Consider the following 26,274-nt stretch of genomic DNA (forward strand, 5'->3'; position numbering starts at 1 on the left):
ATGATTTTACATGAGGTAAATTATTATTGCCTTGAACACTTTATTTATTTATGGGGATTTATTGCTATAGTGTCTGATCACCTCATAAATACCAGTGAATTTAACCTTCAAAATTAATTATTTTCAAAGTAATTTTACAAATATGCATGATTTAAGAATACTCCCTCTGTCTCAAAGAAGCAGCATTCAGACCTTTACATATTTTTTTTATAAGCTAGACAGCAGCCTTCTGATGAAAAAGTGTTCCACTGGAAAATGCACTTGTCAGGCTCAAACTGTTCCATGGAAGTAGAGTTTGATGATGACTTTTTTTTTTTTTTTTCCTTTTTTTTTTTTTTTTCCCAAAGCTATGCACGCCACACCAGAGTTGGAGCCTCCTGGGTATATGGCTTAGCCTACCCTGTGGACAGGTTCAAGGCTCTCAGGGTCTCTGACTTCATGGTTGCTGGCACATCTAGGTTTTCTGGAGTCCCATTTTGGAAAAAGATTTTTAAAACCAGGTTTTTCTGTGACACAGAAATCTGCTCCTGACTCTTAACGTGGACCAGATGGTCCCCAAAGCCACATGCTTGCTGAGACTGAAATTTGACAGAGTACATAAACATCACTTTATGATCAGCCTTCTATAGGTCCTCACCAACTGGAATTGGAATTGGGTGGTTTATGCCCATAGGTTGTAACAGGTAGCAACAAACCCATTCTGGCTTAAGTTCCATTATTTCTTCTGACTGGAGAAGGTGAAAAGCAATCTCACTTGTCTGCTTGCCAGTCTTACTTGGCAGATGATTGTGGAGCAACATTTGGCATTGATGAACAGGGAACTCTAGGAAAGTTACATGGTTATAGCCCTGCAGGAAAGTAGCTGACATTACTAAAACTGAATACATTGGAATTAAATTAATAAGGCTTTGGGTCCGTAACACCAGTTGCAGGAAGAGAAAAGGACCCTGCAACAAGTCCAGCTGTGTTGCTCACATTCACCTGAATTACTACTTTGTAATTATCCAGAACAAGTGGAACATAATGGTAGTGCTTGCTTTGACTTTAGTTTCTGGCCATGGCTGGAAAGAGTAGGTGTCACTGAAGTTGGTGTAATCAGAGTACTTGAAATTGCATGAGTAATGCATATTGCTAAATCAGTACAGTATATAACTCTGGTTAGTTAAAAAACATGCATAAAGAAATGTTTATATATCTTGAGATTGCTTGCCTTAAGTTGCCTCACCATATGAAGTAACTGTTGTTTACTTAGACATTGCAATACTAGCAATGAAGAACTTTGTTAAAGACCAAGGACAAAATAGTAATAGAGAACCCTTCCTAAAACAGTAAATACTTAAATCTGTCTCTAATCTGTATACAGTATTTTAATATAGCAGTTCCTAGGAAGTTTCTAGCTGGTTCTAGCTGCATTAATCTATTGAGTAATTTCTCACAATATTAATAAAATTTTCATCTGCTGGAATTATTAAGCGTAACACTAAAGAAGGCACATGTTCCCATTTTTGAAGGTATTCTTACCAGCTTTATTTGCATGGATAGATTAATTAAATAAATAGGACAATATAGCTTAAAAAAATCTGTTATGTATGAGGGACATAGAATAATTTAAACTTTTCTATTTTTGTCAATAAAGTCATGGTAGGAATAGTGTCATGTCATGTCAGCTTTCACTGTAAACTCTAGTAATAAAGTTATTTGACAGGGCAAATGTGGATGAGAGGAATGGGTTGGAAAGAAAAATTCCTGTGGATGCATCATTTAAGGAGGGCAGTAGGCCCCTCATTTCATAGGACCCTTTCACTACATACACCCACATCCTTGATTATTTTTAGTAGTAAGTAACTTTTCCTAATGAAGAATTAACATATCTTGACTCATTTATTTGGCTAATGTCCTTGTTGGCATGTTTCACTCACACATACACGGTTTTGTTCATGGATAAAACAGGGATCAGTAATAGTGCTTTAGAATAAAGAAAAGAAAGCAACAGGAAGATTAAAAATTACCACTCAAAGAGCAGTAGATTTAATTTGTGCTTATTAATGATGCTGGAATGGGATCCCCCATTTTTTATTTAAGTGTGAGTTTTGCTCAAAAAACCTGGATGGTTACTTCTTCAGATATGGAGTGTTATGAGACAAGGTTTCCCCATACTATTCCTGTTGTTCAGATGTTTCTGATTTGATTTTGTGCTTGTAATGTAATCTTTAATTTATAAAAGTGTATGTTACCTAAAAACCCCAACAACTACAGGATAAAAACATACAACACTTCTAATTTTAATTATTGACATATATATTGCAGTGATTTACCTTTTCCATTTTATGCCTCTACTTTTAAAACACATTTCTGAGCAAAAATAAGAATTCATCTTTTTTCTTTTTTATTTTTTTTCCAGACCAAATGTGTGTGGATCACGTTACAATGCCTACTGCTGCCCTGGATGGAAAACGTTACCTGGTGGAAACCAATGCATCGTCCGTAAGTTCATCTAGTTATGTGTTATGACTGATGTTTATCTTTGTCTTTCTATGTCTCAGGGTAGTTTTAATTGTATATCAGAACTGAAATGAGTTTCTGTATGTTCTCAATAGCAGTTGTAAATTATTGCTGTTTAAAATATATGAAGCCAATATACGAAGTTTCATGGGCTACAACACAGTGATGTGATACCAGTATTTAACAAAAGATTAATCTCATCCACATGTTCTGTTTAAGTCTGTGGTAAAGGGTTCCAAGGGGTGTGTGAACTCTCAGGAATGAGTGGAATATGTTAATCTATTTAAGTTAATGGAAGGAGGCAACAGCATCAGGCCAGCAAGTGCATTTTCTCCACTTCTTTGGACTATATCCCTGAAATATATATGTAGGGATATAAATATATGCATACATCATAATGCTATATGTGTATTCACGTGTAGTAGAACAGTGTACCAGGAATAACTCCTAAAGGCACTTTGCCCAAGGTTGATAAGACTCCCTCCAGAGATCCTGCAGCAGCATGCTGTCAGGTGGGAATTACTGCTCTTGTCTGCGAGTGGTGCAGAAATAAAGGAAGCATTATGTTGGCATCAGTGTCATTATGTTGGCATCAGTGCCATCCTCCCTCCAAGGAAGTCTGGTAAAATGGACAAGAGTTTCACTTTTCCTAAGAAATCTCCCTATATCTAGTGTGGCCTGTGGCATGTTCCCAGCAGCTTTTCATAGCAGATGGTGAAGATCTAGGTTGTAGCTGCTCCCCATAAAGATGCAGATGAACAGGAGGAACTGTTTTGGGATCTGTTGTATGTGATTTAATGAGTTTGTGGGTATTTATGTTATAGTGCTGAATTTTCTATCAGGTGTTTTTTTATGCATTTGAGGTTTTGAGACATATTTTAAAGGCATTTATGTTTTCTTTATAGCAATCTGCAGACATTCCTGTGGGGATGGATTTTGCTCTAGACCAAACATGTGCACATGCCCAAATGGTCAGATAGCCCCCTCCTGTGGTTCAAAATCAAGTAAGTATTTCTTCTGTGTCTCTGATATTGCTCTTTTGAGTCTGTGAAGCTACTAAGGTATGTAAAATAGTTCAGTGGTCAGTATTTAAGACAAATAACCTCTGAGTCACCAGACGTACTTTTACCACAGGAAGGGAAGTGTAGCTTTCTGTGATGAAACTCAAGAATGACTCAGAGACTGGCTATTGGAGACACTTTTTATTTGCCAAATAAAACCCAAATCAATCTTATTGGAAGCTATTTGCATTTGCCATTTCATAACACTAATTCCAGTCTTTGTTTTCTGTAAAATACAGAAAAAATTCTCTCTATTGAGTGGTAGACATGAGCGTGTATATGACAGAAGTTGTAATGATGGAGAGACAACTCTTGACAATTGGCTGAACTTGACATGCTTTGAAATTTTCTTCAGGTTTCAAGGGTTATAAACCAGACACTGTGTATGCTGAATATTAATGCCTAGGCCTACAAGCTTTAGAGCATTTCCTTGCCAGTACATATCTTCTGAATCTAATACTGCTGACTTTCTTCAGGTGACACTTCGCTAGGTACTAGAGGTACAGAGTTGCTCAAGATTTTTAAGTGGAACAGTTTTTCATCAGAAAAACAAAGATGCTTTGAAAATGAAACTTTTCAGAGAGGTGACTTTTCCTAGAAATGTTTGTATTTCAAGTTTTCAAGGAAAGTTGCCCAGAGCCAGGGAAAAATAAGTAAAATTAAATTCATTCAGTGAACAGAGAACTCGATGGCTAAACATGAGATGAGTGTTTGATATAGAGTAGGATTCATATCTGAGATGCCAACTGAAAAGTACTCTGTATTCTCATTTGAACGTGGTTCTTGTCTCTTAGAATGTAGAAGATTTCGATTTTTTTATGACATGTGAAGTTTTCTGGAAAGAATTTTGGGGGAGACTGTTTGCCACAATGTCTGTAACTATCTGAGCAACATATTAACAGAAGTCAGTGGGGATGCACTCAGATGAGGTCTGTAATATTATGCAGAGTGGTCATCCTTTTAGTTCTGAGTATCTTTTGAGACTCAGTGTGTGGTCTGCTTTGCTTCTGTATTTTTTACTTTGCCATTTTTTTTGCTTTCCTGGTTGATAAGAGTTTTCCCACATAACTGACCATTTCAATTTGTGGTTTTAGCATCCTTTTTATGCAATATCAGTGGAAAAAAATTTAACAACTGCAGAATGTAATGGAATGGCATGTACTAAAATGGTAAATATTGTTTGTTGTAGTTCAACCCATCTCATGCTCCTGTGATGTATATTAAGGAGAGGACAGCATGAGGAAGATGTGGAGCTATGAAGTTCCCAGAGAGAACTGAAGGGAAGGAAGTGTGCAAAATGCTGCACAAATGTGTGTGGTGGCGTGTTCCTGCCTGGGTTTGCAGCTATTGTTTTTCCAGGTGCTTATGCCTTAGTCCTGTAAGCCAGTAAAGGAAGGTATGACCTTCTCCCAGGTACCCTTCGGGGCACAGAAGGAGAGATCTGTCCCTGTATCTCTTACATGTTTTGGCACCTTTGGCAGAACAAGTAGGCCTTACCTCATTTTTTTTCTTTGGCCCCACAGAAGTCTTTTATGAGTCAACACTCAAAAGAAAAATTGGGTGAAGTTTTCTGTTGTTCTTGTGGCTCTTTTCCTGAAACAGTCTACCATTGATCTCCATAGTTTTAGCCTTCATTGGAGTAGCACAGATAAGTGGGTGCTGGACTTGACTACAGTGTTTAATCAAGCAGCTTCTCAAGCATCTGTGGTGTAGCTAATTTGGTTGTTGAACATTACTTCTCCTAAGTATGAACTTTCTACTAATCATAAACTTTAATCAGTGCTGACATTATTTTCCTTAAATTGCTGCATAGGTTTGTCTGGTTTTAAGTGTTGATTTTCTGTATACAATAAAAGTATTGACACTTTTCAAATAGACTTAGCAGTTGGCTTAAAATATATATGGTTTATTTCTTGTTCAATTTTTTCAGTGATGTAAGACACATTTTGTGTGTGTGGTTACATCCCCTTTATTTATTAAAACATACCAATTCTGAAAGCAAAAGTATCTAGTAAGTTGTTGAGAGGAGAGACTCCACTGCTTTTGTGTCCTCTTGTGTAATATTTTTTATGATTTAGCACATCATTAATACTTACAGAACATATTTTATGTAAATCATTTGTGCTGTTGGCACTGTAGATAAAACCCATGAATATGTATTTACACAATAGACCACAATGATTTAGATCTGCAGTTAGAAAATTGCAAACAAAGTAAACAAAAAATACTGTTTGATATCAAATGGTTGCTGTCAACTACCTTTGGTAACAGTTAATATTTTGGCAGAATATGCATTCATTAAATCTTATTTTAATTGTATGTTTTAAAAATAAGAAAAAATCTAATTAAAATAATTAAAAATCAAATGTAAATACTGTATGTTTGTCACATGCAAAATAAAAATAGCAAATATGAATGAAAATGCCATGCTTTCTCAGAATTAAGTATATAGCTTCTGATACATGAGATATGTCAGAGATGTCCTTTGGATATTTTAAGCTATACGTATATATGTCTTTAGTACTTAAAGAATCAGTAGTGGGCATGGATTTTTTAGCAAGTACATCCAGAGACAGAAATTGAATTGACAGTGACTCTTATACTCTGGTTGTCTGTTGAAATAAAATATTTAATGCAAATTGGAAAGCATGTGGATTTGAGAGCAAAACAAAGCCTCCAAGTCTGATTCTTATTCAGGTCAGTTGCTGGGACTTCTCTAGTTAAGAGTCAGCTTTAGGAATCTGATTTGTGGTTGAAAAAACCAACCGGTGGTTTTCTCAGCAGGGTTTTTAGTGACATCAGTAAACTTGCTGGCTGAATAGTGGTTATTTCAGTGTAATTAGTGAATTTTTGGGTGTGCTTACAGCAGGCTTGGAGATAAGATTGCCAAGTGTGGAGGCCTCTGTGCTGCTGGCTGTGATGTGTGGGTGCTCTGACGCTGCAGGTGCACCTGTGTGTGGAGATGTGCAGCACTCTGTGCTGTGGAGATGTCCTGTGCTCCGTGCCCTGCCAGTTCTGCGGTGGCAGTGGCTTCACTGCTGCTCCCAGAGCACCCGGCCTGTGGCCGCTGTGTCCGCTCCTGTTGGTGCCACAGCCTGGCCCTTCTTTGTGCTCCATGCTCTCTGATCCTGCTACATGTTAGAGCTGCTGCTCAGCCCCTGTGGGAGCCGGGGGCAAACAAGGAGGAGGGTGTCAGGCTGCCCCCGGGGTTATGGGCCAGGTCTGTCTCTGAGCTGAGCCCTTGGTTTTGCTTCTGTAGTCAGAATGGTTTTGGCTGGCTGAAACAGGGAAGGCATTTGCTGATGGGGCTATTCCTGAAGGAAGGGAGCTGTGACAGAAGCAGCTATGGTGGGTGCTCAGGGTGATGGCTGTGGGGACAAGTGTTCATATCCAGGGCCTGCTCTGCTCCGCTCCCCTGCCAGCAGCACCAGAGGCACAGCCAGGGACCGAACTCCTCCTCAGAGACTTCTCACCCAAAGTCTTCCTCGGGGACTGCCTGTGGTGTGGGGCTGAGCCTGGACCTTGGCTCCGTGCCCTGGGACCCCACTGCTCGGGTGCTATGGGAGGTGTCCGCTCAATGGCAGTAAAACCTGGGGCTCAGCCCCTTGCCTTATATTCTGCTGCTGTCAGAGGTGGTGTAAAGCCTTGAATTTCAAATGTTACCAGAGTTCTTGAGGGTACGGCGGATTTTGCCTATGCCTCGTGCAGGGCTGTGGGGCAGCAGGCTCGTGTCCCGCCTTGGTGCTAGCTGCCATCTCTCTCCCAGTCAGTCACTTGACACAGAAAGCACGCTGAGCATCTGGGATGCGATGAGGCCGTCATTCCTTGTTTACAGCTCCTGGCAGGCAAATCCCTGCGTCATGCACGGCCGGGGCTGGGAGCGTTTCCTCGGCAGGGGCACAGAGGCCAGAGCCGCCTCTCCTGCGGTGCCCGCTGGCTGCCCTGCTCTCAGGCTGAGGTGCTGGGCCCTCGGCTGTGCTGCTTTTCCCACCTGAGGACTGCAGACCCGCACACCTCGCGTTTCTTAGGTGCGGATCTCGGAACAGACAGCACGTGTGCTGCCTTCCTTCGTCTGCTTGGTGAGCTCCTGCACGTTTCATGAGTGGTTGTGGTTGTGGTAGTGCTCTGGGTGTGATTAAGTCTTTACTTACAGTTTTGCTGGGTATTTATTTAAAAAGTCAGGCACTGTTATGCTTAAGAGGGCAGCACTCTGATAAAAAACACAGCTATCGCCCACACGCAAAGCCTGTGTGGATATGGATAGTCTTGCTGGCTCTTTTTCAGATTTATAAAGTTGTGTTCCTGCAGTTATTCCTGTTTTGACTTCAGACATTTCCAGTGCAGACTGTTTACAAATTGGATGTGAAAAAGAACTATAATTGATTAAAAGCAACCATTTATTAATGTTAACTTTTCCCATTCATGCCAAGGTAAGGAAAAGCTATATGCATTGATTTACCAGCCTTATGGTAATTCCTGTGCTTTTTCTTTGAATCTCTGTCAGCGTGATATCTTGGAAGAGGTTGTTTCATTTACCGGAATATCTCCACTGATATTAATGGAATTGTTGGTATAACTGGGAAAAGAGAACCTGGACCTGTAATAATATACTAGTTTTCAAAAATGCATTTTGAAAATCATCTTCTGAGCTCCAGACAGCCTTTGAATGTGTTTTTGTAAACTTCTGGAAGGATAATATTACAGAATAGTCTGTGTAATTTTGGAAGTAGTCTTGTCAACATTCCCACAAAAGAGGGCAGAAAATAAGTAATTAGTTTACTGACTATATGTCAGTGATCCTCTTGCCTATTAATAGGTGAGGAAGCTCACTGATCTAAATGGCTCCTTTTAGTAAGGATGACTGGGTGTCCCAGCAGTCTCCCATAATGTTTTTTGTTTTAAAAGGAGGAAGAAGTATTTTACCTTGGAAAAGTTATTTTATGAAGCAGTAAGACAAGTTATGGAAACTTTGTGTGTGTATCCCAAAATGAGGAAATACACTTTATTTATACATGAACAGATAATATGAAAATCATCATTTAAGCTACTGTTAACCTTTTTATCTCAAATGTAGTTCAAACTACTTAAATGGCTTTGGTCTTAATGTGGGAATGGAAATTAGCTCTTGGCATAGTTTGCTCTAATTGAAATCAGTTTGTGGTTTTTAAGTTCCTTCCCTGCTTGACAGATGATATAATTTCCTATGCTTTTTGTAATCCCCTCTGTTTTTCTAAGATTGTATAAAGCTGAGTTGAACTACGCATTTTAAAGTAACTATACACCTTTTTCTGACCTACTTAGGACATTGTCCAAAAATCTTCACCAGATATTCGCTTGGTATTTGCAGACAATTTTACTTCTTCTTGAGGAATGTTAGTACATTTTTGTTGCTTGAAGTACTGAAGTACATCCAAAGCAGAGCAAATATGTATAATAACTATTAGACACATAAGAAATGTAATACACAGTTTTTGCTTTTAAAATTGGAGAATTAAGGTTACTAGTATTTTAAATGCTAGATTGCTTTAAATTTTCCAGTTGTATGCTTTAGTTCTGTTTTGTGGATTCACATTGTTATAGAAGGCAGTACAGTTAAAATTATTACTTATACTTGAAAATAAAAAAAAATCCTATTCACATACTTCTGAACTGTCAAAAGCCAAATGGTGCCTAAGGGTTTTGTATGAGATGAAAAACTCAGTGTTTGGCATGGCACCTGTTAGCTGCAGGCTGACAGGACATGGCAATTTCCATTTTTCCCTCCTCAGCATTTCAGACAGCACAGTGTAGGTATCCAGTGCTCCATCATAATCTACTGGAATACTGATCAGACTGTAATCCTATCTGGGGAGGAGCCTTTCATGTGGTTCCTGTTAAGAGGAAAACCATTTTCCAGCTGCTTACTGGAGTGCAGGCCTCAGTTCACAGCTGTGTTGGACAGCAGGACCTGTAAGGACTTCACTTTGTTGGGAGACCTGCCCACTTTTCTATGTCTGATGAAGAGCCTGACATACTTGTAGTTGCTCCCAACATCTCTTTAAGAAATATATTTGCCCTTATTACCAGAAAAATGCATCAGAGACATTAAGTTTTACTGGCATGGGGCTTAAGCTGCCTGTTAACCATTATAAGTGGTGGGGCTGCAGTTGAGGAGAGAGTGCTGTTGCTCCCTTGCCTCTGCCCTTGGGACAGGAAGGTTTTTGGCTCTGGTACAGTGCTGTTTGTGAGCTCTGCAGCTCCCAAGCACAGCAGCTCTACTGGTGGGTTGAGCCCACAGCTGGCCTACAGAAAGAAATCACTCTTTTATTTCTCCTTTTTATGCAACAAGTCCTGCTTGGCCAGGTCAGCTTCTGGTGTTCCATGTGTTGGCAGAACAGGGCTGTCTTCAGGAGCTTCCTTATATTCTTCCCTTTAATACTTCCGTCCCCCACTTCCCAGATGATAAGACTCCCTTTCTAATGGTGCTGTCTGACAGAAGTTTAGTACTTCCGTTTTTGAAGGCTTTTTCTTATAATTGCAAACTAGGAAAGAAATGTTGAGGATTTATGTTCATACAAAATGCCTTTGACTTCATTTGAATGAGAGAATGCATCAAATTCTTGCACCACGTCCTATGTTCCTTAGGAACTGTAAATCTATATTGTGTTCTGTAGTGCCATGTTAAGTATCTGTCCTAAAATGTGCATTCTTCTAATACTTTCTGGGTCACACAGTCAATCCCTAAAAATAACCAAAGTCCTTTAAAAACCAGTAAAATGTTTCTGACTGGTTTGATTTAACTGAGGAAAATCTTTTTTCCTTTCAAGTCCAACACTGTAACATCCGGTGCATGAATGGAGGTAGCTGCAGTGATGACCATTGCCTCTGTCAGAAGGGATATACAGGAACGCACTGTGGACAGCGTAAGTACACTTCTAGGAATGTAGATATTGTTAAGTGATTCTGTGATGTGGGGACTGGACATGCTTTTGCTCTAAATTTCAGCCTCTGTTGAGCTTGTTTTTGATCAGGTATAGTGAAATTTTACAGAAAAACACATAACTTTGTAATGAATGCCGAGTGAATTCTTACCGATCAAAACTATCAAAATAAAAATCATGTGACTTCATAATAATTGGATATAACTTGATGCCGTAGTTCTCACACTGACGTAATTCCCATTGACCTCCATGACTTCTCACCCACTAGAGCAGTGGGTCATACATCTAAATTTTGCATGGGATTTAATTTTCATTTTATAGACAAAATTAGGATTTTTAATACAAAGTCTTGTTTTCATTTCAGTGTTTGCATCAGACTCAGCTAGCATGCTTTACAAATTTTTATGTTGTTTTATTAGAGTTGATCTACAGATATTTTTATTTCCTCAATCAGTCCTTAGACAAAAGCATTCCTGGATCTGCTGCTTGAAATCTTTCCCAAATTGACTCTGGTGCTCTCTTGTTCTTCTTGGCTGGAATGCTGTGAAGTAACTCAAATAAGGATGTAGACACTGCTTTTAACCAAAGCTGTTCACGTTGCTATCTAGTGAAATATTGGTCTGACACAGAAAATGTGTTTAGCTCATTTAATGAAAACCTTTTGTGCTCTGTCAGAATCAATGGCATGCTTTACATGAACTTCAGTGGGACCAAGAATTTACCCTAATAATCTGGAGGAGGATCACATGGTGAAAGGATTAAGAGTTGTATTTCTGCCTTCCCTGTGAAATATCAAGTGGATAAAAGAGGATAAATGGAAATCTTCTTTCTACTGAAGTGAATGTGAAACGGAACAAAGAATAACATTACTCAATGAACATCAAATTGTATTTAAAATCTCCTTTCTCATGTGCATGTTGTATTTTCTGATTATTTCTGAGAGGAATTGCTTTTGGAGTTTATTATTAAAAAATTGAGTTCTGAAGCTAGTGACAACATGATACAGAGGAAGAGTAACTTGGATTAACATGGAATAGATATTTATTAAAATTTGCTATCCTCATTAATAGCATTATTTATTTAACACCAGCAAACAGCCTTTTAATACGGGATTATTCCAGGAGGAACAAATACATTTGAGGATTTAGAGATGAAAAATGCCTCTGAATCTTCTATCTGCAATTTCTATCAGCGTTTATTTGTTGCAAGTTTGAAAGAGATATTATTTTGAAGTTAATATGGGATTATCCAGCTATCCCAAAGAGAAAGGCTCTGAGAGGTCAGAAAAGCTGTGGTTGTTCCTGTATTTGTGTTATGCTCCCTTGAAAAGATGAGCTCATGGTACTAACAAGGCCAGGAAGTATTAAAAGGTCATAAGATTCTAGGAAAAGAAAGAATCTAGGTTTGGTATTCTGTTATGTTTACCATTTTTACCAGTTTACCTAAGTACATACCTTTATGTCTTTCTGTAAACAGCTCAATAAAGATTACTCTTGCCTTCCCTTTGATACAGCTGTCTGTGAAAATGGATGTCTAAATGGAGGGAGATGTGTAGCTCCAAACCGATGTGCTTGCACGTATGGCTTTACTGGACCCCAGTGTGAGAGAGGTATGTGCCCTAAATCAGTGGGAATAATTATGTTCCAACACCTCTGATAGTAGGGTTGTTGGGCCATTTCCTATTGTATTCTATAGCTGAATTGGTTGTGTTTGTTTTTGTTGGTCTCAAGACAGAAAATAAATTTTATGTAGCATTTTTGGAAGTATGTGAACTTCATAAGGATAGAGGCCAGGATGAAACACAGACAGAGCTGTTTACTTTTTTTGTGATGAAAACACTCCAGTGGAAGAGGTAGCAAATGAAAGTTTTTTTGTGCTTTTGCTTAAACTTCAGTTTCTAAGTCATCAAAAAAGGTGTTTGAATTTGGTATATGTGATAAGTAGCATCCTGCCTCTGTCTTTGTTTTCTTTTGCAGAGTTTATTCAATTCTCTTTTCCATTTTGCACAGATTTATTGTTTTCAATTTTAGCTTTTTAGTTGCATATCCATAGTGATAATCTTCAAATGAAAACACAGTGATGCCAACTGCCTTATATGGTATGTGGATTTTTTTAGGGTTATTAAACCAATTTAATGTTTCATTTGTGAGCACTATAGTGGACAATGTTTAGGTACAATCCTGTTGAGTTTTATAAAAATGCAAACAAAACATTTTCATTTGTCAGAAAAATTGATCTCTGTAGTTGGAAATTCATGCAGTCTATTCATAGAATATGTTGTGTAACTTATCTATGGACTTGTGACAGAAGAGATGCTAATAATCGGATTTTGGGCTTCCATGTAGAGGATGTGCTCAGCACATGAAATTTCTGTCAACGAGGGTGTCAGTGCTGCACCTGGAAGAGTAATAGTTGGCTTTTTCATGTGGCCAGCATAGGTGGGTGATACAGAACAACAACTCTGAGGGGACCAACATTTTTTATTTTCTGAGCTTAAACTGATGGCAGGATGAATCAGATATTTCCTGCACTCCCTACAGTAGATAAAATTTGCTGTGTTGGCACTGTGTGAAGTCTTGCCAGTTGTCCATTCAGTTGTTATAAAAGTACAAACCAATGGTGAGTTTTTTCCAAGGGTTGAAAAGTAGCTCAGCTCTGAATCATGGGATCTCACTGCTGGAAAGGAGTAAGAGGAATGGGCAATTAGGTTAAAGTTCCTAAGTTTGAAGAGAATAAATGTTTATAGGTGAGAATGCACAGAATATTACTGCAAAGTCTTGGAATTTCAAGCAATTACTGCTTGTTCTTCATGGGTAAAGTTTCTGAGCCTTTAGTCTATTGAGGAGGTGTGAAGTGTAAGTTCAGAAGATTGTTCAGTGCTACTTCTGTGTTGCCTGATCTGAGATCAGTTTGACTCCACATCAATAGGGCAAGTTTCTAGCCTGAATCCTGGTAACAGCTTCAGTCCTGTCCCTCAGGGCTCCTTCCTGGTGGTGGGAAGAGTGAAAAATTAGTGGCACAGAGCCATTTGAGCCAAGTCAAGCTGTCCTGAAATTACATGAATACTATTGAGCACAACTGTGGTGGAAATCTGTAGCTTACATGCCGTGTGCATTGGCAGTTTTTACTTAAAACATGTGATTGATTAAAACAATAAAAATTATCAATAAAAGAGAAAATAGACATTAGTATGCCTGGTTAATGCTCATTTGCTGTGTTGAGGCCAAATTATTGTCATATCTTCCCAGAAAACCTCTGAAATTTGGCTGCTTTCACAGACTTCCTGCAGCCTCTCTACCTAGCTGAGCTAATAAGTTCCCCTCCTCTAAAAAGGGTGTGGTGGTTTTTGGTCTCAGAACCACATTATGCCATGAGAAAAACTTTTTCTGAAGATAACTTTTCAAGTATAAGCTAATCTCGGTCTTAGAATAAGTTGCCTTGTTCAGCACATGCACCTGTGTGGTCACTGGGGAGTTGTCTGGCTCCATATGATTTTACACAGCTGTCAGCTAAGTAAGAGGTCCATATTTTGAATCTAGCTTTGGAAAGTTCTGTGGATTTGACACTCCCTGGTGGGCTTCTGATGTACATGTGAATGGATGTTAGCCAGTAAATTGACAAGATTCATGCCTTGTAGAGTAAAATTGTGTGTTTATTAGAAAGAAAAGAAAGAGGGGAGGAAACAAAACAACAAAACCAAAGCATCTCTGTGCATGGAGGTGGGGTAAAGGAAAATACTCAAGAGAAATATTGTCTTAAACTATACCATTTCTGGCAGAAGCAGGAGCAGCAGATTGTTTTGAAAACACCATTTCTGGATACAAATGTAATGTGAAGTGATACAGTTTTGTGGCATACACATTCTCCATCTGTTTGGCTGTGGTTTGACTTCTAGGTTATGCCATCCCACAAACTAACAGTTGTGGAAGTAATTTACTGCTGTGTATCACCCAGTGCTTTTCTCTACAAGCATCAACTAACAGTAACAGTCAAAGAGTGTTTGTGGCACATATGTCACACACCAAAGAATATTCCAGCCTTTGCTGCATATGTCATAACTTAGAACTGACTTGAATAAAACAATATCGAGGCAACCAAACATGTGGGGTTATTCTAATAATCCAATTGGGAAAACACTTAAAATGTTGCAGGTGGTTGGAACAAAATTAGATCCAGTTTCTTAGATGCAGAGACAAGTTGTGTAGCTCTGTGGTTCTGTGTCTACTGTTTTAAGTAGTTTTTCCATACATTACCTCAGTAAATGTCAACCATGTGATTGTTAATGAAGATCTGCAAGACTTCTGTGTATGTCAAGGGCTTTATCTGGTGAAAGACTCATTGCTTTCACAGTGCAGCAAACTCCATCAAATTTGTGGCATGAGTATTTCTATGTATGTATTCAGTCATTCTTTGAGAGGGTAGCAGCTGGCCCTGGACAGTTTCAGCACACAAATCACTTTCTTGTATGTCTTAGAAGTGTTAATCTTAGTGTAAAGCACTATAAACACAAACACAAGTAACTTTGAGATTCACTTTTATCAGTGGAGTTCCTTTTCATGTTCTGGGAGTGTACGCCATGTCACTGGTGAGACAGGCTTCACCAGAACTGGATTGATAACTTTATCATGCTGCAAGTGGTGCACAGGTATCATTAACTCTTGAGCCATTGTGTGTGGTGTTTGGCTCCTTTCCAGAGCGGGAGAAGCTGCCTGGACGCACTGTCAAGTATATGCAGCTGCGTCATAAAACAACAGACCTGGCTTTTCTGTGGAATAGTGTTCAAAAAGGTGGACATGACATAAACTCAACAGTAGAAGTGTAGTGGAGCTGGGAATGCTTCCCACAGCTGTCTAAGACACATTTAAAATACACAACCCAGGAAGGAAAATATTTCACAGATACTGTCTCAGTTAAAAATTGAACTTTATGGACTCTTTTGGGAAGGTACTGAGTGCTCTGGCAGTGGTCAGTGATGGGCTTTGACATGCCTTTAAATTCAAACCCATGATGTCAATATGCTTAGAATTATGCAAGTGCTTAAGGGCCTTCTGGATTTTGGCTCAGGCTTTCAGAGTGAGTTAAGATCTGAGAGATGCACTCAGCTTTTAGTTTATCAATAGTAAAATTATTAATGAAATCACAGGTAGCAGAAAATGAAGATGTGGGCAAAGCAGAGTTTTTCCCACTGGTTAAAAACTGGATGCCATCTTTATGCTGTTTTACTGTTAATGCTGAATAACTTGAGTGAGTTGCAGATTCTGCTTTTTTAGAGTTGCTGAAGAGACTGAGAGCAGAGATTTAGCTTATGTTCCCCTGAGGATGATTCAGAGCATCGACAGCTCTTTCTATTGTCTGTAGAAGAGCTCAAGGGATTTAGCTGGCTGTGGGAGATGCCCACGTTTGGGTCATATGAAAACGTCCCCGTATCCTGCACTTTATGGAAGTCCAGAGGAAAAATCAATGTTAGGAGCTCATGAAGATCAAAGAACCCTATCAGATTTGGTAGAGCTGTCTACAAATTTGTGCACAAAGGCTTTCTTGACTCTTTGAAACTGTTTCTCTTTAGACATTTGAGTGATAATACTTCAAGAGGGTGAGTTCTATATAAATGAAGGTTGTACATTGTTGTTATCCTTGTATTGCAGAAATGCAATGAAATGTGCTTTTTCTCTCTGGTTTCATTTAGAGGAACACAGTGGAAGCTTAGAATGTGTTACAGCCCTGTTTGTTTATTTGAATGCTTGTGACAACATCAGGGGCTCAATCCTGCTGCATTCTGGAGTTTTGCCACTCGCTTCACATAGGAGCAGAATTGGGCCTGGTGCAGTTCAAATATTAAGAACGTACCACGTGTGTTTTGTTTTTTTATGGACTCAGAATATGAGCAAACGATTGCTTTTTCTTCAAACAGAGTCGTTTCTGTACTGCTCTCTTCATGGCAGGAATTTTTGCATAATTTTTAATTATATTTGGCCATTATTAAAAGTTCCCAGAATTAATGCCATATGTAAAAATATCTTTCCCAGAGCCTCCCTATGAAAGTGCAGCCGCTGAAAGTGGTCAAGAGTAATGTAGGGCTCTGTATATTTTTTTTTCTTTCTAAATACTACAACGGGTAGAATGTTTTTACAAAGAGGACACTGCACCCCTTAGTGTGCCCCGTCTCTGGTATTTAGTCTAAATGGAAAGTAAATAACAAAGTGTAGATAGCAGTAAAAGTATGTTCCCAAAGCCTTATGTTGCATTTAAAGTAGTATTGCAGCATATGGTAGCTGGCAAACATTTGAATAAACTTGATTTCTGTTGCTTTCGTCCAAGAAACACATCTGTTGACATAGACATGTAGTTTCTGCAGCCCTGTAACATGTACAATGTTACAGCAGCAAACTGAAGGATGGCTAAACTTGAAGGCCTGCAATAAGGACTCTAGCACACATTGTTCCCCCTGAAAAGTTACGAAAAATGTCTTCAGACTGAAGATCAATATATTTAGGCACAGAGTGATGTTTTACTGACTTTAAATTAATTTCAGTATATGCTGTCGCCCTTGATGTCTTTCAGTTTTCGAATAAAAATTCCTTTGGATTATCTTTTCTATAAAAGAGGTTGAGATAACTGGATGAATTTTTTAATTTTTAAAATTGAAGCTGCAGCTTTATGGTGGAGAAGTCAGCATCTACAGGATGATTGTGTGTGATATAGGTGGTTTTTAATACTTAACAATATATCAATAACAATATATCAATAGCTCTCTGCATCAGAACTCAGCACTCAGCTCAGTCCGTTATTTGATGCCAAAAAGCATTTTTAGGATCTTGTGTATAGGAAGGCTTTTATCCATTTTTCTGGTCCTTGCATGTACACACCATAACCAGTCCTGTGTTACTTGCTTTATGCTTCGTGTGTTTTAAAATATCACATAGCAAGTTTTAAAATGTTTCTTCAGATATATGCTTATAAGCTTAATCAAGATCTATAAATGATTAAGTACATATGGCTTAGGTCTCTTGTGAGATGTGAGGGCTCCAACTTTTGTACATGAAGCTGAACATTTACATTTCGTTCCAAATTGAGTTTTGATTTCAGTCAAACAAATCTAAAGTTTTCATTCAGCTATTTGGCAGACCTTTTTATATTTCCATGCCTTCTTGATTGGCTGCTAAGGACACTGACCTTGAGATGTGCAGTAAAGGATTGTTTGGACTTTGCTTTGTTTTGATTTCAGTTGTAGCAGTGGAAATGCATACAAATTTAATCACAAATTGTGGAGTCTATATTTGGTATAAATTATCATAAAAACATTTGAATGAAATAGCTGCATTGTTCTAACCGGTAAGATTTGGTTCTTGTATGTAGGATATCAAAAAGACTCACAGGAGAGTCACTAGATCATTCTTCTGGTACTGCAAACAGTTTTGTTGTTGAACCTGACTCCTACCTCCAGCTTTGCTGGCAGCCTCTGGCTCCTGTTTGCTGTGCAAGAAATTGGGTTCAGCTCTCACTGTAGCTGGGCTGGACCTTGGACTGGCTTTGCCTGCATGTGGTTCTTGCCATCTGCCTTGTAGTGTCTTGAGAAATGAAGAGTGGAGGCCTGTGGAGGAGAGGCTTTGTGGAAGTGACCTACACGGAGAGATGCCTGTGTTTGTTTGAGTATGGGATGTTACATGCAGCTTATACAGATACAACTTCTACACAGTGCAGACAATTGAAACCTGTAGCTTCCCTGAATTGCCTGCACTGCCAGATCTGTGCTTTGGAGTGTTCCAAGTAGAATTGGAAGGAATCCCTCTCATGTTGTATCACAAGAGTAATTTTTTTTGTGTGTGTGTGCTGAAAGATTAAATCGGCTTTTAATGATATTGGTTGTCATTGCAGCATGGTGTTACATCTGAGGCCTTCAGAATGTGTGCCTTAGGATTGGTCTTCCCCTCTTAGTACCATTGTACCAGGGCCATTTTTCTAATTTCAGCCAAAACTTGTAAAAAATAAAATAGCGGCACACAACTGATTTCTCATGGAACTTTCCAAAGAAAAGGTGCCTTTGAAATGGTGACTCCCAGAGTTGAACATAATATAGGGAATGAATAAATGCAGCTGAGAACTTAGCTAACAATGCACATTTAGCTGTTCATGGAGAAAATTACTCCTTCTTCTCTGGGCTACCTGAAATCCTCTCACTAGTTCAGTGAAAACGAATGTTTTCCTTGTGAATCACCCATTCATAGCTTTTTTTTCCTTGGGCTGGTAAGCTGAGAATTTTTGTTAGAGTTGCTACAGAAACAAGTATCAGTGTGTATGCATGATGCCCCGGTTGAGTTTGTGACTTACTTTTTTTCTCTTTGTTTTTACAAGTGATCTAAAACTTTATTGATAGTCAGCACTAACAAAGAAAAGAAACCTCTTTTAAGAAATAGATCTAACCTAATGAAAGGATAAACTGATGAAGGCATCTCCAAGTAAAACAATTCTTTTATGTAGGTCAGCTGCAAAATGCTAATGAAAATGCATCTTAAACAGAGGTGCTCAAAATGGTCAGTGTAACTGTTTTGACACATGTAAGTTTTCTTGCTACATATTTGTAACAGAGCTGTTGAAATCTCTGTGAAAATAAAACTTTTCTAAAGTAAACAGTCAGATTAGAAAGAAATCTACATTGTATCAGCATAAAAGCTGCAAAAAAAATTGTGGGAAACAACTACCTAAGAGCAGCTGTAAGGACAGGCACATTCTCACTTCCAGTTGCCCTTGAAAGATTCATGAATAATGACCGAGTAGCTTTTATATTATTTTTTGGTGATAGCTTGTACAGTTTGGCACTTTAGAGAAATGCTGTAGGAAAAGAAAAGAGGCCTAAATAAGGTCTGAAAAGAAAGGAGCCCTGAGAGAAACATCACTCTCCAAATTCTGCTATGCTGTAAAACAGAGCCTGGCTTTGCACTCTTTATCCAGAAGAAACTTCTTTTGGAAAAAGGTGGAATTTTGCTACATGAAGAAATCAAGATTCAGTCTTTCCCTTCCATGGAGGAAGGCGTGCAAAGGCTAGGGATAAGTAATTTTTAAAAAGCATGAAATTTATTAAAAGTGGATGTGTGTTTACACACATATACACGTGGGTTTATTTTTTAAGAGATGTGAACCCTTTTAAGGACCTGAGTTTTGATTGTGATCTTATACATTTACTTTGTATCTGTTGCAGGCCTTACCCAAACTAAGCTAGCACAGGTAGGTTCAAGGAACTGAGTCTGCTGTGCCATAACCTTCCTTTCTACATCGGTGGTGTAATTCAGATTATAGGTCTCCCATTCTGAGAGAGTGGTCTCTGCAATGTTTTACTTGTCCCTGAATGTTTAATTTAGTGTGTGATTCAATTTCTAAAAAGCATTTAACTCGAGTAAGCCTGACTTACCAAGTGATCTTGGTCATGTTTTATAATGATCCTGTCCTCAATGTTTATGTTTTTTGCAAAGTTTACCCAATGATTGCCAGGTGTTCAGTACTGTCTCCATTTGCTCTTTACTCCTTGTAATGAATGGTCTTCTGTGACCCTCTAGGGCTATTTCTTCTGACACAGAGGTGCTGACAGTGATAGGGAAGCAGGAGCTGAGGAGAAACCTGTATGCACACAGTTGTTGACTCCTTGAGGAGGTGATGGCTGATGCTTTCATCCTGCACCACTGCACACAGCATGGGACAAAGCCAGAGGAGTCCTTGCTGGCATTGCAGCAGTGGTCATAAGTTCTGTGGTATTTTACTAGACTTACAATTTTCCTTATTTCTTTATATACAAGGACTTCATAATGCCCTCTGGTCTCAGGATCAAACCCTCAGTGTTTTGCACTAAGTCCTTTTAGCTCAGTCCCATTACTTACAATTGCTCCATTGAATCTATTGATAGCTGAATTTTCAGCAAGGTTTGGAAAATCAGTTTATCTCCAGCAAAAACAGACAGCTCACCAAAATGTGTATCTGCTGGTCAGTGGGGTAACTCCCACCTATCAAAAATGCATTTAAATTCTTTTAAACATAGAACTGTGGGAATTACAGGGTGAGAGGGTAATTCCTAACTCTATTTCAGCTTACAGAATTGGTAAAAGGGACCTCTTAAGATCACTTAGTCCAACTCTGCTACTCAAACAGGGTCAATTGGAGCAGATTGCCCAGGACTGTGTCCAGTCACTCTCTGGAAAATGTGCTAAAATATGTGTTAGTCTGTGATTTGTAACACCTCCAGCTGTACTATTCAGACCTATTAGCTATTTAATGAAGATCCAGTGCTAACATTGTCAAAGTGTTCATAATTCCAGATCTGTGTTTTTTTCTTATTCATGTGTTCTGTTATCCAGAGAGTGTTTGTCCTGTGGCAGTGATTGATTGAGTGCTGTGAAATGAAAGCATATGTTATACTGGTGATTTCTAATGTACTTGCAATATAAAACTTTAAAAATGGAACAGTTAGTTTAAAAATAAAGAATAAGCTGACAAAATTAAAGTCGCTCTTGGGGTGTGAAATAAGGAATGGTTTTAAATTTGCGTAATACTAATAACTACAGACATACTATCAGGGGAGTTTTCCTGTTTGCACTTCACACTAATTGTAGTTACCTGCTTGTCACTTAATACAAAAAAATGGCGAGACCTATTAGATACTTGATAATTTCACCTGATTTAGGAAGCAGCTGGTTCCCTCAGTGATGGGAGATTTTAGGACATCAACAGCTCCTGTTTGCTTATGTTTCTGAGAACTACAGTGAGAAAAAGGTGGTAAACATATAGCAGAAAGAGCATGCTGTGCACTTTCTTCAAAGTGCAGTTAAGGTTCCTCTTAAAGTGAGACACACCTTGAACTGTTTCCTCAAGGGCCATTGGACTGGTGTCTTGGATGGATTGTCCAGATGTCTTAGCTCAGTTGAACAGTACAGTGACAAAACACTACTTGGACTTGAGATGTTTATAAGAAGTAATAGTAAAACCAGCAAGCAGTGAAGTATAATTGTCCTGCTGGGATATGATGAAAGCCTTTATGAGAATCTCTCTGTCCTGTTGGGACAGTATGGGTGGTAACTTGGAGAGATGTGTAAAATGCGAGTATGGCAGCTTTACAGTTGGATTAATACAGGCTTCAGAAGAAACCACGGTGTCAAAAATTACTTCCAAGCCACAGGTTTCAAAGGCCAAAAGATCTGCAGTGAAAAAAGAGGTGAGTGATCCACCTCTGTGAAAGGAAATTTGATGTTAAGTTACTTCAGTTCCAATAACCTTTAGGATAAGTTATAGCTTAATGATGCAGATATTATGTCTGGAATTGAATTATACCACATGGTGTGAACTAATTCCAGCTACTTGATTCTTGAGTTGAGAAGTTAGAGTAGTAAGAGGATGATTTGTGAATGTTTTGAGGAATGAAGTAAGGAGAGGGTAATGTTTTAGTACACTGAAATTTGGTAGTTGTAGGGGCTCATAAAGCAAAAGCAAGACAAACAGATGAGAATGGAAAAGGCAAAAAGATCATGATGGAGAGGATCTAGCCAGACAGTTTTCACATATCTTGGGAAAAGAGCATTGGTGGCAGGTTGAGACATTTAGACTGCTGCTTGGGCAAGGGAGACCCAGTAGAGATGTGCATTCCATTCATCTGAATGGCTTTTCTAGTGAAAACATTGCTAGACACAAGCACAGGCCAGGAATGGCAAATGATGAATGACTTAGCAAGCTATCTTGCTGGGTATTTAATCTGTGTGGTTATCTAAATAATTTGAACTGCTTCTCTTGGCCTGAGACAGGCTGGACAAAATGAAGTGCCATGCATTAAACCTTGTGCTATTTCAGTTCTCAGGTCCCAGCAGGAACCCAACAAGATATGGCTCCATGAAGGGTGATACTATATTAAACCAACAGTACAAGTTGTATCAAACATGGCTCCAAATTCAATACAAAAAGTCATGGTTTTAGAAAGCATTTTAATCTAGCACTAGCACTTCAGTCGCTTGCTGATGTCAGTACAAAAAAAAGTGCTTTGTACAGCTGCTGAGTGCAAGGAAGATGAGAGGTTAAATTGGGTTAGCAGAAATGAAAGACGTGCTGTGGAAGAAGTTTTGGTATCAGATTGTTTATGGAATTTGTCATTAAATAACAGAAGTGTTTAAATTGGAGACCAAATTTAAAGCATTCCTTTTTATAAATTTTTCCCCATTTATGTGCAATTGAAATTATTTACAAAGGTGTGCAAGGAAACATTAATTTCTTTCCCTCTTAAAGAGGAAAGATGATGGCAAATCCCTCTTAGTCTCTTGCTGTTCAAGCCTTCTTGAGCTTAGGCCTGAGCCACCGGTGTGTATTAAAATAATTCTGCTATTCTTACTACAGTTGATTACAGTGCTCTGTTATAAAGGGTGGAGGCACTTGGTGGTTCTCCAAAGAAAGTGAGTAATAATTGACCTAATGTACAGAGCACATGAATAACATATTCTTTTGGTAAGAAATTTATGTTTTACAGGGTGTGCTAGAGTTCACATCCCTTTTTCACATCTTCCAAAAGATTTTAAAATACTCAGCTGCTCTATTAAATTTCTAATTCAACAAATACTCAAATACAAAGTATGCATTAGATAAAGCTCTTGAGTTGAATCCAAACATTGAAAAATCTTTTAATCTGCCTTGAAAACAGCTGTTTAGAATTTTGAGTAGAAATAACAACTTCCTGCAGCCTACGTTGTTGATGTCCGTTTCAGTTCAAGCTGGGAGGAATTTCTTTGTTACTCTGCAGCAGCAGCAAGCCTTTGCATCTATGATTCGACTATCCCCCAAACATATTAGGACTGGTATCCTGATCCTCTTTGAAATAAATGAATGAATAAATACACTTCCTTTGAATTCAGCATAATGGAGGAGAGCCTTACTGAGAAGACAAGATAGATTTGACATGAGTGGGAGTTGTCTGGAGTGCAGCTTACAGGAGCTCCTTTTAACATCTCCCACCACCCTGCTTCCAAGACTGCTTCATGTTTGTCAGCTGAAGGAATGTTTGATATGAGAATTGAGTCTTTTAGTGTCTGAAATTATTTAAAGAAATTAGATGGGGTTAGTGCATATGCATATATAACTTTTAATCATTGTTCATAAGTATTTAGGTAATCTTATAAAATGTTACACAGTGATTTGGCATCAAATACCACATACAAAATTTCTAGGCAACTGCCCATTGCATCCCAGGAAATACCAAAAGAGTTCAAGATGACTGATATTTCAATGAACATCTATAGCAGTAATGATTTGTCACTTAGTGTAAACTATTGCCAAAACCCTGCAGGGAATGGTTTGTGTTTATTCTACAGCCTGTTTTGCTATGTACAGTGGGCAGATTATACATGCATTTCACACAAACACACATGCACAGTTGTGCCTGAATCAGTTTTATAGTCAGACATTTGGGCAGTACTTTAAACCCAAAGGTGGAAGTCTTGACACTGTGTAGAGAAGTGAAGCCTGCATGAAACTTCACAGGTCACTCTTGAAGTGATCCAAAACCTACTCACATAAAATAAATGTGTGTCCAAAGATCTAAGTGGGCTTTGAATCAGGAGTTAGAGAGACCTGTTCAGATCTTGTCAGCGAAATTTCAGTGAGGTTATTGAGAAAGCAATTAGATCTGTGCTGTGCTACCACACAATAACATCAATCAGTAATTTTGGATAAAAGTTAAAAGTGCTTAAATGCATAAGCCACAAATAGGAATATGTTTTAGTGAAGATTGTGGATAGAAAATACCATTATATGGAATGGTATTTATTTAACTGCAACTAGGAGCTTTAAGATGATGAGTGAGAAATATTCTAGTAGAGTAAATAGCAAAGAAAATCAGTACAGCCTCATTCAGTTTTATAATGTACTGTTCTTTTTCTCTTGGGCTTATGTGCCACATACACAGTCTTTCAGGTGATATTTTCATTTCTAAAGTGCTTTTAGAGTGCAAGTGTGTTAATGAACATTGATTAACGCCTAGACAAGTTTCTATGTGTTCTCCATAGGCTCTGATGAAACTTGAGTAGCCTTTCTAAATTTAAAGGAGATGTTTGTATTTTAGTAGGATTTACATTATGCTCAAATTTGAGCAGGTGTGGAAGCATTTTGGACTTCCCTTTTTAGCTGAGATGATGTCCTCATGTCTCTTTTTTATGCTTGTTTTTATTCAAGTAGTCAGCATTGTATGTGGGGGGCAGTTGATGCAGAGGTGCAGATGCAGTACTCAAGATGCCAGTGATTCTCTACACCTCTTCCTAAGTGGAATGAGATCACAGCAGAATTACTGCCCTGCAGAGGGGCAGCCTGATGCTCACGTGAAAAATAACCAAGGTCATTTTGTGAACAGGGCTTTTAATCAGCTGTTTAAAAGTTGCTGATCCAATTTCAAGTTTCTAGTTAAATGAAATGGGAAGAAGAAGGAGATCAGCATGCTGCCAGGCAAGAGTTCCAATCCAGTGGTTATCTCATTTCAGACGTGTGGGCTAAATATCTTTATAACTTAAGCTTATAGTATATTCACACACTAATAAAATGTTCCTATGTAAGGGTAGTTTAACCACCACAAGCTTATTTTATTTTATAAGACTAAACTATTTGATGCTCTAAAAACATTTTTCTCCTGTGAATGTTATTTATCACAAGTGTAGCTGAAACCTGAAACTTAATTATTAAAACAGATATTCAGACCCTTTCCTGACAAGAATGATGTGGATGAAAGACATTATTTCTGGAGGACATCCTATTTGCCTTTTGGATGTAGTGCAAAATATTTCTGATAATCAGGAGGAAGTTTTCCACTGAAGTGTCTTAAATTATGAGTTTTCTACTGTTTTACAAGAATTTTTTTAAAGCGACCTAGAAGTTTTCCCACAGTGCTGGTTTACAAACAGCTGAAACTTTAGACACCACACAGAACAGTGTGTTGTTCCACTAACATTGCTGGAAGTGAATCACATATGTATTGATGACCACCTAGATTGCTAAGTGTACCCATTCTACTAAAAATTAAAAGAAATAATTCCTATATTTTTAGGTACAAATTTAAATTGGCACTGCAATTGCTAAACCTTGCAGCTCAGGCAGATGCCAGAGCTCCTACAGAAGGATTTTTAAACTGCATTATCCTGCACTCTGTATACTTCCCCTGCGTACATAACTCTTCAATACTCCCTCTTCCTTCCTGCTTCACTTCCCCTCCCTCCTCTTACCAGCTGTGGGAGCCCCAAGGTGCTGCCTGGTAGGTACTGCTCTCTTGCACTTGGTCCCAAGCAGAATTTGACTTTTAATACCTGAAGTATCATCTGTCTCAGCTGTGAATCTCTTTTGGTTTGATGGTAAGAGACTTTAATGCATCACTGGTGTCCTGATGGCTTGATATGTCATTCAAAGCCCAGTGAAGTTAAAAGGTAAAACATACTCAGGAGTTTTGGTGGTGTGGAGCAGGTCCTATATCCAGAAAGGTAAGGTAAATATAAAGAAACTGCTTACCTGGATTACCTCACTTCTCTTCTTTCTCTGAGTCCTGATTCCTTGACAGGATCACCCGTTAATTTAAATACCTGTTTTGTATGATGCTGAGTTACACCAGGAAGACTTGTTGGGTCGAGAAAAAAAATGAACAGGATGCTCTTAACAGTCTTGATAGTTTTGGCTGTGAAATTAAGCTTGTTCTTTGCAGAAATAGCTTTCATACATATATACATACACATACACACACCTTGCTGCTCTTTTTTGTTTTAAATAAATTTTAGCTCTGAAGAGAGGAACAAAAT

At 38.5% G+C, this 26,274-nt stretch overlaps 1 protein-coding gene across 1 annotated transcript in view; it reads left to right on the forward strand.

Annotated features, from left to right (window-relative positions):
* The window catches only part of FBN1 (fibrillin 1), a 144,047-nt gene that overhangs the window by 12,051 nt on the left and 105,722 nt on the right, over positions 1-26,274 (forward strand). Inside the window, exons 3-6 of the mRNA XM_058846938.1 lie at positions 2,402-2,484; positions 3,408-3,506; positions 10,370-10,465; positions 11,997-12,092. Of these exons, the coding sequence (XP_058702921.1) occupies positions 2,402-2,484; positions 3,408-3,506; positions 10,370-10,465; positions 11,997-12,092 (374 nt within the window). The remainder of the gene's footprint in view (positions 1-2,401; positions 2,485-3,407; positions 3,507-10,369; positions 10,466-11,996; positions 12,093-26,274) is intronic.

The sequence above is a fragment of the Poecile atricapillus genome, chromosome 11 (genome assembly GCF_030490865.1).
Source record: "Poecile atricapillus isolate bPoeAtr1 chromosome 11, bPoeAtr1.hap1, whole genome shotgun sequence".
Classification (NCBI taxonomy): domain Eukaryota; kingdom Metazoa; phylum Chordata; class Aves; order Passeriformes; family Paridae; genus Poecile; species Poecile atricapillus.